At 41.3% G+C, this 12,527-nt stretch overlaps 1 protein-coding gene across 9 annotated transcripts in view; it reads left to right on the top strand.

Annotated features, from left to right (window-relative positions):
• Positions 1–12,527, top strand: part of FHIP1A (FHF complex subunit HOOK interacting protein 1A) — a 182,940-nt gene that overhangs the window by 111,424 nt on the left and 58,989 nt on the right. For all 9 annotated transcript variants that reach the window (XM_054562531.1, XM_054562553.1, XM_054562533.1 and 6 more), the window contains one exon: positions 4,949–5,575. In XM_054562531.1, coding sequence (XP_054418506.1) covers positions 4,949–5,575 — 627 coding nt within the window. The remainder of the gene's footprint in view (positions 1–4,948; positions 5,576–12,527) is intronic.

The following is a 12,527-nucleotide window of genomic DNA, read 5'->3' as shown; positions in this document are numbered from 1 at the left end:
CACGAACAATCATAGAACAATGTTAAATGGAGTCAAAGCTAATCTCCTGAGAAACATTTGTGTTTCTTATGAAGAATTATCATTTGTTAGCTTGAGGTATGATTATGTGATTTATGTAGATCTTTCAGTTCTGAAAGCATTTGAGTTTTCTATTTAGAATTTGTAAATATTTGAAATTCAGGCCCATTTTCATTGACTGATGGGATCATTATTACAGCTGAGGATAGGAGTAGCTGATGTTCCTTAGTGAAAGAAATGTGCTATTTGTTCCATCTATTTAACCCCACTAATCCTTATGTATAAGGTCAAATGACTTGAAATAGGTTAAGATTTAGCTAGATTGGTTAGATGATAATTTGTATACCATTGTTCACACTATGGATTTTTTGTTTATTGTTTTTTTTTTAAGAATTGTAATAATTTGCATGTGAATCTATATGTGATCTGGGCTCATGATTCACATACATATATACCAGCTAGCATTTGTTAAAGTGTGTAGATCAACAAAATGCCTGGTTGTGACCAGCAAAATATTTACTGATAGTAAGTATAATTTCTGATCTCAGTTGGCTTACTCACTTAATGACCACAGGCTTTATCAGGGCTTGATTGGTTTCTTACATGATATTTGCAGCCTAATGATGTGAACTTGTTTAGTAAAGGAAATACTTGCAAAGTGTATTTTGCTTGCTTTTAAAACTCTCTTCCCTTCTTGGATCCTTTCAGCCCCCTTAATTGTGTCTTTTTCTCCCTGAATTGAATCCCTGAGACCAAAAGTATACGTAGTTGAGAAGAAGCTGGGCCTGGGAAATCTGAGGCAAGGTTGAGAGTAGAAGAGAGAGCATATAATCAGAGAATGGACAACGCTGGGGATGCTCCTGTGAGCAGTACGGGGTCATGGATCCATAGGACTGGAAGGTCGGAGTCAATCAACAGGCAAAACTAGGCAGCAAGCAAAAATCAGGGACGCAGGAATAGTGGAGTTTGGTGGGCATTAAAGGAAAAAGTAAGGAAAATTCCCAATCCCATCAGGAATCAGCCTACAGGAATGGAAAGAGCTATGGCACCGTCTGGGCAGCAGACTTGGAACATGAGAACAGAAGTTCTTTGGCATTTCAGTGCAAGTTGTGCTCTAGCCAAGAAGCTTGGAAGGCATTCCCAGTTAGGATAGGAGCCAGGCTCCCCCAGAACCCACTCCTAAAAGCAGGCCATGGGCCTGTCTGCCTGGAAGGGAAAGGGAGGTGGCCTGGGAGGGGCCTGACACCTAAGGAGAGAGGTTAAGGAAGTGTGGCAAGACAGGCATAATCAGCACTTTGCTGAGCTTTGTGTGCTCCCTGACTCACGGGCCTTGTTGCAACACACCCATCAGAATTCCAGGCAGCTGAGCTGCCCCAGCCAGGGCCGGGGATGAAGAGAGGGCTTTGAGTGGGTCTGCTCTATTCCAGATGATCAACAACCTTGTAACTTCATGGGTTTTTATAGCTCTGTTCTCATGTTTCCTAGCTCATTAACCCCGAGGGCAGTGTAGAGGAGCTACTATAAAGATGCTTTGACTTACCACGACCAGAGGGGTGGGGGAGGGGGATAACGGTGGAAAGAAGGGGAAGGGGCTAGTTAAAGAACACGTAGGACTGACCCATGGACGCGGACAGCAGTGTGGGGACTGACTGTGGGAGCGGGGGGTGGGCAGGGCAGAGGGGGGCCAAGGGGGGAAAATTGGGACAACTATAATAGAATAACAACAAAATTTTTTTTTAAAAGATGCTTTGGCTTAAAAGCTGCTAAATAGTTTACATTCTATAGAAAAATCTCAGTTCTCTTTTTTAGGTTTTTCACAGCAAAAAAAAGTAGAATTTGTTTGCAAAGAAATGCATTGGAATAAATAATTTAAGTGAAGATTAATTCATGAGAAAAATATAACTTCTGATCATGTATATAGTTTTGGTGTGTAGTACATATGTACATTTAGATATATAATAAATATTTACATGCATTGCAGATAGTATAAATACATATGCATAAATATATGTTGCTTAGGAATTTCTGAGGATGAGATTTTCAGTTATTAATTGTCTTTAACTCAGTGTTTTGGTCCTTTTTAAAAGACATTAGTAAAAAATTATTCAATACTTTATCTACTTTTTATTTATATTATGAAATTAGATCAATTTACAGGAAAGAAGAAGTAATTAACTTGACACTTATAATCACATCTTTGTCAAATATTTAGTTTTCAACTTAAATTATTTCATGTGTACATTAGTAGGTAATTAATATAAGTCACTTAGAACTTATCTTTAATAGCTTTATTGTATGGTGATGTAACATTTTGATTATAATTCTCTTATTTTTAACCATTTGGGCCAATAATATTTTTTTTCATCATTAAAAATATCACTGGTGTGAACATTTTTTAACAAATTATTTTGGGGTTGTTTCCTTTAGGCCTTTTCCCCAAAGTGAGATTAACAAGTCCAAGGGCAGGAACAATTTTGTAGCTTCTCTACAAATTTCCAGATTTTTTTCCAGAAAGATTGAGCTAATTTGCTGTGCCACTATTGATATATGAAGAACTGTCCCGAGTTTAGACAGCTTAGCCTGAGCACACATGACAAGTATAATTACATTTCTACCCCAGGGCCTAACTGTATAGATGACTCTCCTAAAGAAATTTAATACGTGGAGGTTGAAATTATAGAATTGATACAGCATGTAGCTAATTTCGTTCTTCAGAATGTGGAGCCTTTTAAAAAAAGTTAGGGCTTTGGGGCTGCAAACGATGCTGTGTTGAGGTGGAGCCCCCTTTTGGACAAGTGTGGTACTGTGACCTCTGTGAGGCGTCACTAAGGCCGGAGCAAAGGGAAACGTGGAAGGTCGGGTCCCAGCATTTCTGCCAGTGGCGTTGTCAGTCTTTGGGGAATTGTGGGCGGCTTCTTGGGAAGGGCGGGACCCTCAGTCAGAAGGAGAAGGCATGTCCAGTGGGCGCGCTGGGGCCACAGTCATGGGGCCACAGTCATGGAGCCAAGTACCTCGCGGGCAGCAGCTAACTGAAGGCCTTCCTCATTGAAAATGTCAGTTCAGGGGTGCTGGGGTGATTTTTTTCCCTTTGTGACAGGAGTATTAATTTTTTAGTGGAAGCTGATAGAGATGACAGATTCTGTGCATTCTGTTCACTCTATAAGGATATAACTTGCCTGGGTTATACAGGTTCCTTTGCCCTGCTTCTGACAGGGGAAGAACTTAGACCTTTCCCTGAGAAGTAAAATTCTGTCATTGCTCTCATTCTTGCTGACAGAGCATTGTACGTTTGCCAGCTTCCCCAGTGACTTGCAAAAATTCTGTAACCTAAATGCAGAACATGTAGCAGCACGTTATAGAACTGGGCCAGGAGGGTACTGCAGAACACAACATATTTCATACAGCATGCAGCTGAGACAGGCAAAAAGGAATTGCGATTAAGCCATCAGTCTCTGATTGTTTAAAAATTACTGTGTATATGCATTTCAAAGGAATGAATGCATATTACCATAGAAATCCCAAGTCATAAAGTTACATGGAAGCTGAGACTAAAAAAGTGTTTTAACTTCCAGGTCCCGAAGTAGATGTCAGTATTGATGGGCAGAGAGAGGTGGGAAGCACTCCTGGGCCAGCAGTGGTAAGGGAGAGAAACACTCAGACTGTCGTGTGACCTATTCAGGGCTTTATTTATTTTTTTACTGTCAGGTGACTTTTTCTTTTTGGTGGTAAAATATATATATAATGAGTCCTGGCTGATGTGTCTTAGCTGGTTGGAGCATCATCCCATAGACCGAAGGGTCACAGGTTCGGTTCTTGGTCAGGGCACATGCCCAGGTTGCAGGTTCAATCCCAGGTTGAGGAGTATGAGAGGGCAACTGATTGATGTTTCTTTTTCATATGAATGTTTCGCTCTGTCTTTCTCTCTGTCTCCCCCCCACCCCGCCACTTCTCTCTCTCTCTCTCTGAAAGCAATGAAAAAATTTCCTTGGGTGAGGATAAAAATAAATAAATAGAAACAGAGTTTGCCATCTTGGTCTTTTTAAGTGTGTAATTCAATGGCATTGACCACATTCACAATGTTGTGCAACCATCACCGCTATTTCCAATACTCTTTCATTATCCCAAACAGGAATTCTGTACATTAGGAATTTATTTCGTAATTGGTTATTTCAGACTTTTTCTGGCTTGAAGAAATGCAGATACCTGTCGTATGTCAGGGTTGATTCTGCCAGGCGTGTGTCTTTTGTTCACCAGCGTCCTTTCACCCTTCCTAATGCTGCTTGCCTGGTTGGAAAGGGCGCCCGTCCGAGTAGAGGAGGGGCGGGTAATGTGCTGTCAGGGGCACGTGAGGAGCTATATTCCTCTTTTGAAATCCCCAAATCAACTCTATTTATAGGAGAACATGGACAGTCTTACTTATTTAATGTATTTTAAATTTAAAGAGCAATATTCTCAACAGTTTAAAAAAATTAAGAACATCACTTTGCATACAAAAACAGTTATTGTTTTTTATATTTCTTTCAGTCTTTTTTCACATGTTTTCGACATCGTTGACAATGATGGATCTAACTATATAAAGTAACTTATTGTTTCATCTAACATATCATTTACTAGTTTTTGTTTTCCTCAGTAGTCTTCATGAAAATAGACCAATAAACACATGTAGCTTAATTGACATAACCATACTACTTTCTTTGACAGGTTGCCAAAATTTATAACTATTATAAATGAACATCTTCAAACATCTTCTTTCTATAGTCGAACCCCTTCATTTTGTTCTTATGGGAGAGATGAACACAAAGTTCACACGTATCTTGTTGTGGGCCATGGCCCCTGTGTCTCCTGAGAAGCTTTGGTACAATCAGTGGTAGTGTGTTTTTGTTGTTGTGATACACATCAGTTGGATGACAGATGTTTGGTTGGGTTGCAGGTTGTAAAGATCTTAGAGAAGCACGACCCCTTGAAGAACTCCCAGGCAAAATATGGATCCATCCCCCCAGATGAGGCCAGTGCTGTGCAGAATTATGTAGAACACATGCTCTTCCTGCTGATTGAAGAACAAGCCAAGGATGCTGCAATGGGGCCAATTCTGGAATTTGTGGTCTCTGAGAACATTATGGAGAAACTCTTCCTCTGGAGCTTGAGACGGGAATTTACTGATGACACTAAAATCGAGCAGCTCAAGATGTATGAGATGCTGGTCACCCAGTCACACCAGCCACTGCTCCACCACAAGCCCATTCTGAAGCCCCTGATGATGTTGCTGAGCTCTTGTTCAGGGACAGCCACCCCCGTCGTGGAAGAGAAGCTGGTTGTCCTGCTCAATCAGCTGTGTTGCATCCTTGCCAAAGATCCATCCATTCTGGAACTCTTCTTCCACACGAGCGAGGACCAAGGGGCGGCCAACTTCCTCATCTTCTCCCTTCTGATTCCTTTCATTCACCGAGAGGGGACAGTGGGTCAGCAGGCCCGGGATGCTTTGCTTTTCATCATGTCTCTCTCTGCCGAGAACAGTATGGTGGCCCATCACATCGTAGAGAACACCTACTTTTGTCCAGTAAGTCCCCTTATTGCCATGTTTTTCATCCACTCCTCTTTTCCTGTCTTGTGCTAGTAATGAATTAATATTCCTTTTCAGAAAGTGGTACTTGGCACTGTCTATGGAAAGATATTTACAGGAAATCTTTTGGAGGGACCAGTGCAATCCTAAGCTGAGAGGCTATTTGGCTGAGCAGTGTCAGCTCAAGATAAACCAACAGAGGCAACTATATGTGTTATCAGGTCTTGGTTCATTTCTGTTGGGTTTGCAGCTGTTTTAGTTTTTCCTAAGAGCATGTCCTGAGCAATTAGTAAGACCTGCATTTTCTATATTTTCAGCTTCCAGGTTTATTTTGCCCCAACAGATCAGAGCATGTGGTGAGCCCTCTCACAGCTGGTTTCACAAATTAATTTGTTTCTCAGTAAGATAATGACCATACTTGTAGATACAAAGCATGGATTTTATTTTAAAAAAATACATATTTATAATTTGAGGTAGCAAGAACTTCTCTATTCTGTGTAGGTTCTTAATCACTGGTATGGTGAGAAAGAAAGCGTAAGCTCCTTTGCAGACGCTGGAGTGGTCCAGGTCCTGCCACAGTTCCAGAAAATAATGGTAGCTATTTGGGGCTCTCAAGATACCTTAGGGCTCTTATTATTATTCTTGTGTTAGCCTTGTCTTCGGAAGGGGATCTAGATAACAGATTTATGTCTTCTTTTCGTTTGTCAGTTATGTTGGGCAACAGCTATTTTTATTTCCCCAACTCAGTGAGCATTTCCTGTTTATTTCCATTGTCTGTTTCTTTTCACAGTTGCATCCTTATATTTATTTATAAACTATATTGCCTTCAATACGCCTGATTCTGCTGGAATAGTATACAATACCATTAGTAAATTTTTTGGAACAGGCTAGGCAAGCTGACATAAGTAGATTAGATTCATTGTTAATTAACATTATATGGGTCGTTTTTGACCAGGGTGAGGGCATTTAGAGGGCATTTAGAGAGGCGTGAGGGGTGTGTTTGGTTGTGATAGGGATATGGGGTGGCTGGGGAGGAGGGTCAGCTGCCATGTAGTGTGAGCGGGCCAAGGATGCTCAGTGTCCGGTGGTTTGTATGAATAGTCTTGCCCAGTAAAGAACTGACCTGCTCAAAATGCTAATAGCAATCCTAGTGAGTAGCACAGTGTGTTTTACTCTGCGGTTCAAAAGCGGTAATCTTCTTTATATTACTAAATTCTTATTTTTACTAAGAATCCAGGGTCACCTAGCATCTGGTGAATAGTTATTTCAGGGCAAACAAATAAAATTTTTTGAAAAATAGAATTTCAGTGAAGAAATTCAGGGTACCAAGTAGCTCTTCCCTTCTGGGTTGTGACCAATGGAATAAGAAATTGTACAAAGATTGATAGTCAGATGGAAAGTGAAGAACCGATTCCATTAATCTGTGCCAGCATGTTAAGTTTCCCTTCCTTTGTGCCCTCCGAAAAAAATGTGTATCCTTTAATAAGCTTCTCCTCTCACAATGTTGCTCATATGCAGCTCCTCCTTTTCATTCTCATTCCTACCACTCTTGTTTCTAGACCGTAATGTGTTTCCCCACTTCCTAAGCATCTACCAAACTCACCATCTTATATTGTCAAATTAAACTCCTAAGAGAATTCTGATTTTGCTGTTTTATTGCTTAAGTTTCTTCAAGGGAAATTTTCCAAACTGAATATAGCGACTGTGGTGTGCAGAATAATGCTCCCCGCACCCCCCAACTGTCTGCATACTACTCCTTGAACCTGTGAAGAATGGCTAGTGAGAGATAGTGTCAGGATTTGAACCTGGGCAGTCTGACTCAAGGACCCATGTGCTTAACCACTACCTTGTACATAAGTAATAAAATATCAAGACTTACTATAAAACACCAACCATAAAGAAAAGACTAGAATTAAGAACAAAAAACACAGATTGGGAGAAGATGCTTGCAACACACATAACTACAAGTGATTGGTACCCAAAATATACAAAAATGTTTATAATGCTACAAATTAATAAGAAAGTGATGAAATAATGCATTAGAAAAATGGGCAAAGGATGTGAACAGACAATTCCCAAAAGGCACCCAAAGCCAATACATGAAGATATACTCCTCTTCCTTAACACTGGAGATTCAAATCATCCCACATAGAGACACCAGGTAATGCTTGTCAGAGTGGCTAACTGTTAGGCCTCTGGCAACACCAAGTATTGTCAGGGGTGTGGAAAACAGGAGCTCTTGAGAATATAAGCTGGTACAATAAATCAGGAAACATTTAATAACATTGAATATTTGTGTGCCATGCAATTGTGCATCTTCAAGGTACCTGCCCTAGAGCAGTCTGGCATGTTAGCGAGGATACACGCACAAAGATATTCAATAGAGTACTGATTTGAGAAGAGAAAAATAGAAATATATTAAGGGAAAGGTAAATAAACTGGTTTGCTCTACATCAATGGAATACTACTCAGCATTCAAAATGAATGAATCACATGTAACTATGCAAGTGTGAATACCTGTAAATCTAAAAACATGTTGAGTGAAAGGAGTAACAAAAGGTTACATAGTATGTTGGTATTTACCTAAAATTTACATAAAGACAGAATCTGAGTGTATGCCGTTTTTTGATATATATGAATACAGCAAAAGCACAAAAATGAGTATATAAATAACATGTACTAACTTCAAGACTGTGATTGCTTTTTGGGGTGAAGGAAGGAGAAGAGAAGAGTAGGGTTTATTTCTATTTGTTATGTTTTATTTTTTAACAAAAATAAAGAGTGCCCTAAAGAAATTATGGGCAAGTGTTAAAATCCTTTAAATCTTGGGATGTTTTATGTGTTTGTAATATTTCACACTTAAACATTTAAATTTATTAGGGCTGCTTACGTTGACAGCAGATTTTACTGAGTAACTGTTGCGTTTATAAAAAAGTCTTTTCAAACACGGTGCAGTTAATAAAAATTGGAAGAGAAAGAACAGCCACAGCTGACCTTATTTTCTGGAGTGGAACACACAGGTCTGTTGTGTTAAGTTGCCCCCTCAGGATGGATCCCGTAATCTCATTTGTACCCAGTTTTCTATAATTACATCTGACAACATAATTTAAAATGGGGGCCTCTTTGTGTTGAATATAAAAGCATACTCTATTAACCATCCGGCTAAGGATCGCAAATGACAAAAAGCTTTCTCTAATTAGTGTGATTGTCAAAGTGTGTTAGCGTCAGGCGTGGGGAAGAGTAATGACTCTTTCAGGAAACTAGACCACTTTTGGAAACTTCTGCTGTAGTTATAGGAAGAGCTCTCTGGTTCCACTGCCTCTCACGTCAAGATGTTCTTTTCCAGGAAAAGAAGGAGAATGAGGATACACTAGGGAACAATTCGGTGCCAGCAAATAAATGACTGGGGAATCTTTGACCTTGTCTTCTTTTGATTTTTTAAAACCAAATATTGATGATTAAGCCCTTGTCACTTGTTCCATATTGGCAAAGGTAGAAAGTAGCCTATACATAAATTTGGAAATGCAAATTGAAATAAGCAACCTTTAGGTACACAGCCTCAGGTAGAACATTATTTATCCCATATCTAAAATTTATGAGGCTTTTTATGTTGGCAAGGTGTATCAAATGGTCCCCACCAGGTGTTCTGCTGCTCGCTTCAGACTGAAGCCATCTGCTAAAAATCCTTTTGTTTTTGCTAAAATTAACTGGGCACTTTCAGGGGCTTCACGTTAAAGATGGACCTTCCCTGACTTGTTTTGTGCTCTGTGCATGTGACCTTCTTCTTCCCTCCATTTTACACATTGCAACGTGTAAACCAGTGATGGTCACCTTTTTGCACGCATTACTTGTGTTAATCCTTGCAGCAGCTCAGGAACGAAGCTGAATCCTAGAGGACCCCATCGCTGCCTGGCAATGGCAGAGTCGGGTTCTCCGACTGCATTAGTCTGGTACTGAAATGCATGGTCTCAGCACCAACTGCGGTCTGCTGCTTTCAGGGAAGTGGTTGCTTTTGAAATGATCTGTCGTTATCCTTATAGTTCTAGATGGCGACTCGTTTCTTTTAAGAAGACTCTTGAGAGCAAATAGATTAAAAATATTGGGTCAATACTTAATGTGTTAGGAATAAATATGTTTTATAATTACTTTCGTGTGGTCAGGGTCAATGAAAGGCTGAAATAGTGGATGGGCGTTTTGTTTTTTAATTAGCTGTTGAATGTCCACATATTTTAAATTAAGTTGAAAATGAAATTAAAAAGCAAATAGACTGCGCCATGAAACTCTTGGAAAAATCACCTGCAAACCTGTTGCTGCCTCTCCTTTCCCCGTGTGCCGCGCCCGCAGTACCCGCTGCATCCCTATGTGTATCAGTCGTCTTTCTTGCATTTATTAGTTTATCGTCTGTCCCCTCCATCTCGCCTGGTCTGACTTGTTCACTTCTCTTTCTCCAGCACCTGGCCCATAGTCATTGTTCTAGAAATACATGTGGATTGGGTGACTGCATCTGAACTCTGAGCGAAGTCTTAGGAAGGGGAATATAAACATGGAGCAGTAAAGATTCGAAACTTTGGTCTTAAGACTGTGTAATACTCTTTATCCTGCAGAATATTTCCTTCCGTGTTTCTTTGGCTGGAGAACATAGCAGAGACATTCTCTAGCCCCACTCAGAGTGGCTGGAGCGCGGCAGGCACGGTCCTGCGCAGGCGGGCTTCTGTTTGCGTCTTAGCCGTGCCTTTTTAAGAATATGCTTTTTAAAAAGTGAATATTAGGTATGTGTTATTTTTAATTACTGTCACTGATGTATGTAATTTGGAGATTAATGTTGCTGTAATTATATTGATATACTAAATAGTTATTCCCAGCTTTTTAGTCAGACAAATTAGGCCTGTCTTTATGAATTCATCTTCAAAGCCTCAAAGTGGTTAAAGAATCGAGTATGCAGAATTAAAGCCTTTTGTCCTGTGGTTAATTTAGCATGAGTTAGCAAATGTAATTGATTTTTGAAATGTGGCATCGAGGTTAGATTTCCCTTCAAGGAGAACTTTTGGTCTCTGTTCTCTCTTGGCGAAGGTTTTAAATTTTTTACATGCAACCCACTTGGGTCACATTTTAAACTGGAATTAAAGTGATTTGTTTGGGCATGTTGACAAGGAGTTAAGTACTTTAAATAGGGGACATTCTCTTTTGGGACCACAGATGCTTCGATTTTGAAAAAGTGATAAATGCACTGTCTTGTTTGCTGTTGTAGTCCCTGTACTTACCCTAGTACCGGGCCTGAAGGTGCTCAGTAATTCCTTTTTAATGAGCGAGTGAATGAATGAGTGAGTAAAGGTCACTAGGAAACAGGACAGAGAAACAGATATAATCTTTTGGTTCCTCACATACTGAAATGGTCCCTCTGTTTCTCTTGCTGCCCTTCCTACTCCACCGTGGGCTCCTGCTTCACGCGACCCCACCCCCTCATTCCCGTGGTGTCATCTGGTTTCTCTGTGCCACCCACGGGCTCCCATTTCTCAGGCCAGGCCTGCGTGCTGCTGCTGAGCTTGATGTGTGACTCACGGTAAGCACTGCTAGCCTCCGACACTCCACATACCTGCCTGCACACATCACGCACCCCCAGTGTGGACCGGCCTGAACAAGCGAGGCCAGATGAGATGGGGAAGACAGCTGATGAGCGAGTAAATGCCAGAATGACAGCTGCTACACAAAGGGACCCAGAGGGTGCTGTGGGAACAGGGCACGGGGAAGGGAGAGGCAGCAATGAGTTTGTGGATATTTTTTCCAAGTTCAACATACTTGGACCCACACTTCCTTCTGACTCTGTTTCTGATGCCAGGCACTATGGGTTATTTTTTCATATCTCATTGGCCGAAACCTCCCTTTCCTTCTCCCTCTGGTCTTGTAGGGCCTAAGGTACCGTTTGCATGCGGACGGTTCCAGGTCTCCACCCCCAGTCCAGGCCCCTCTCCTAAGCATCAGCCCCACACAGCTGCCTGCTCGGCTCTCTAGTGGGATGTCCCACAAGCTCTTTTCATCCTGGCCTGGAAACCCCGCAGGACCTGACTCCTGCTTACCTTGCGGGGCTGTTAACACCTCTAATTCTATACTCCAGTCACACTGCACTTCTCTTAGTTCCTCTAAGATACCCTCTTTTCCTTTTCCTTTGAGCTTTTGTACACCCTCTGCTTAGAATATTCTTCCTTTGGACATTCCTTTTCTGGCTATCTACTGTTTGTTCTGTAGCAGCTTGGGCATTACTTCTTCTGAGAACGTTTCCTGCTCCCTCCCACCCCAAGTCTGGATTAAGGGCCTTTGTATATTCACAGCATCATATGTTTTCTATTATGTATTCTGAACATTTATTATACTACTCTAATTGCCTTTTCACCTCTTATGAGATGCTGAGATCAATGGATACTTTGCTGTTTCTTTTCTGGGCCTAAGTTAGGATTGAGTGTTTTCTTGAATGTCTCCAGTCCACTGGAGTTCCCCAGAACCTCAGGGTTTACCCTAAAGGAACGCCTTTCATAGAGAACTTCCTTGCCTCTGTTCTGCGCTGGCCCTGCCCGCCCTTAGCACACCTGGCAGGTCGGGATCTCTGAGGTGCTGTTTGGCTAGCACTGCTTCCCAGCTGGACGGCTTCCCAACTGCGACGTTCATAGTTTCCCTCGGTCTCACGCTCCCCAAGAAAATCAACAGGCATGCAGCACAGGTGGTTCCATCCCCACATTTCTGCCTCTGTCAAAGGCGTCGCCATGTTCTTAATGACCAAGCTGGATAACTTCATAGTTTTGAGTTCCCGCTCACCCTCACTTTTGAAGCCCAAATGCTGTCATTTTGGGAACAGAACACCGAAGGGGGAAGTAAACCCTAAAACAGAGCTTTGGATTAATACTGGATCGGTAGATGTCATAGCTAGCTCACCCTCACATCCACTTACACGTGAACC

This window comes from Pteronotus mesoamericanus, unplaced genomic scaffold, assembly GCF_021234165.1.
Source record: "Pteronotus mesoamericanus isolate MK-2021 breed Mesoamerican mustached bat unplaced genomic scaffold, CSHL_Meso_final contig_163, whole genome shotgun sequence".
Lineage (NCBI taxonomy): Eukaryota > Metazoa > Chordata > Mammalia > Chiroptera > Mormoopidae > Pteronotus > Pteronotus mesoamericanus.
Note: the sequence above shows the minus strand (reverse complement) of the source record. Positions and strands in the feature narration are given on the sequence as shown.